The 441-nt window shown below is 35.4% G+C and overlaps 1 protein-coding gene across 1 annotated transcript in view; it reads left to right on the forward strand.

The window, feature by feature from the left end:
• The window catches only part of LOC119594574 (probable cation-transporting ATPase 13A3), a gene marked incomplete in the record, with an annotated part of 33510 nt that overhangs the window by 22690 nt on the left and 10379 nt on the right, over positions 1-441 (forward strand). The window contains 1 exon segment of the mRNA XM_037943610.1: positions 360-441. Coding sequence (XP_037799538.1) covers positions 360-441 — 82 coding nt within the window.

Genomic DNA, 441 nt, shown 5'->3' on the forward strand with positions numbered 1-441 from the left:
TATCCAGGTATTGATTTTGGAGGGCATTCAGTTTTTGGCTTATTATTATTTTTTAGATTACTTTCAGATTAGTGTCTTGTATGTTATTAATGGTGTTTAGCGTTGATAATTAAGATGAGAATAGTGGTTTTGATAATGAAAATTTCAGTATTAATATGATGAAGAAACACTTGATAATTTTTTTTATTGGTGGCAGGAATAACTGTAACATAATAACATTACAGAGAGTGATGGTGATGGAAATGTTATTAATGATAATCATTGTTATAGTCGTATGCTAATGGAGGTGATGGTACCAAAGGAGTAGTAGTAAGAGTATTCCTCCAGTAACACACTAACAACCTTCTGATTTGCCTTAGGAGCTGGAGGAACCTGAGGAAGATGACACCCAGCGATTCGATAACCTCATTCCCACTCTTGTTCGACCCCCCAAGTGTCCAG

This window comes from Penaeus monodon, chromosome 34 (assembly GCF_015228065.2).
Source record: "Penaeus monodon isolate SGIC_2016 chromosome 34, NSTDA_Pmon_1, whole genome shotgun sequence".
In the NCBI taxonomy this organism is placed as follows: Eukaryota; Metazoa; Arthropoda; class Malacostraca; order Decapoda; family Penaeidae; genus Penaeus; species Penaeus monodon.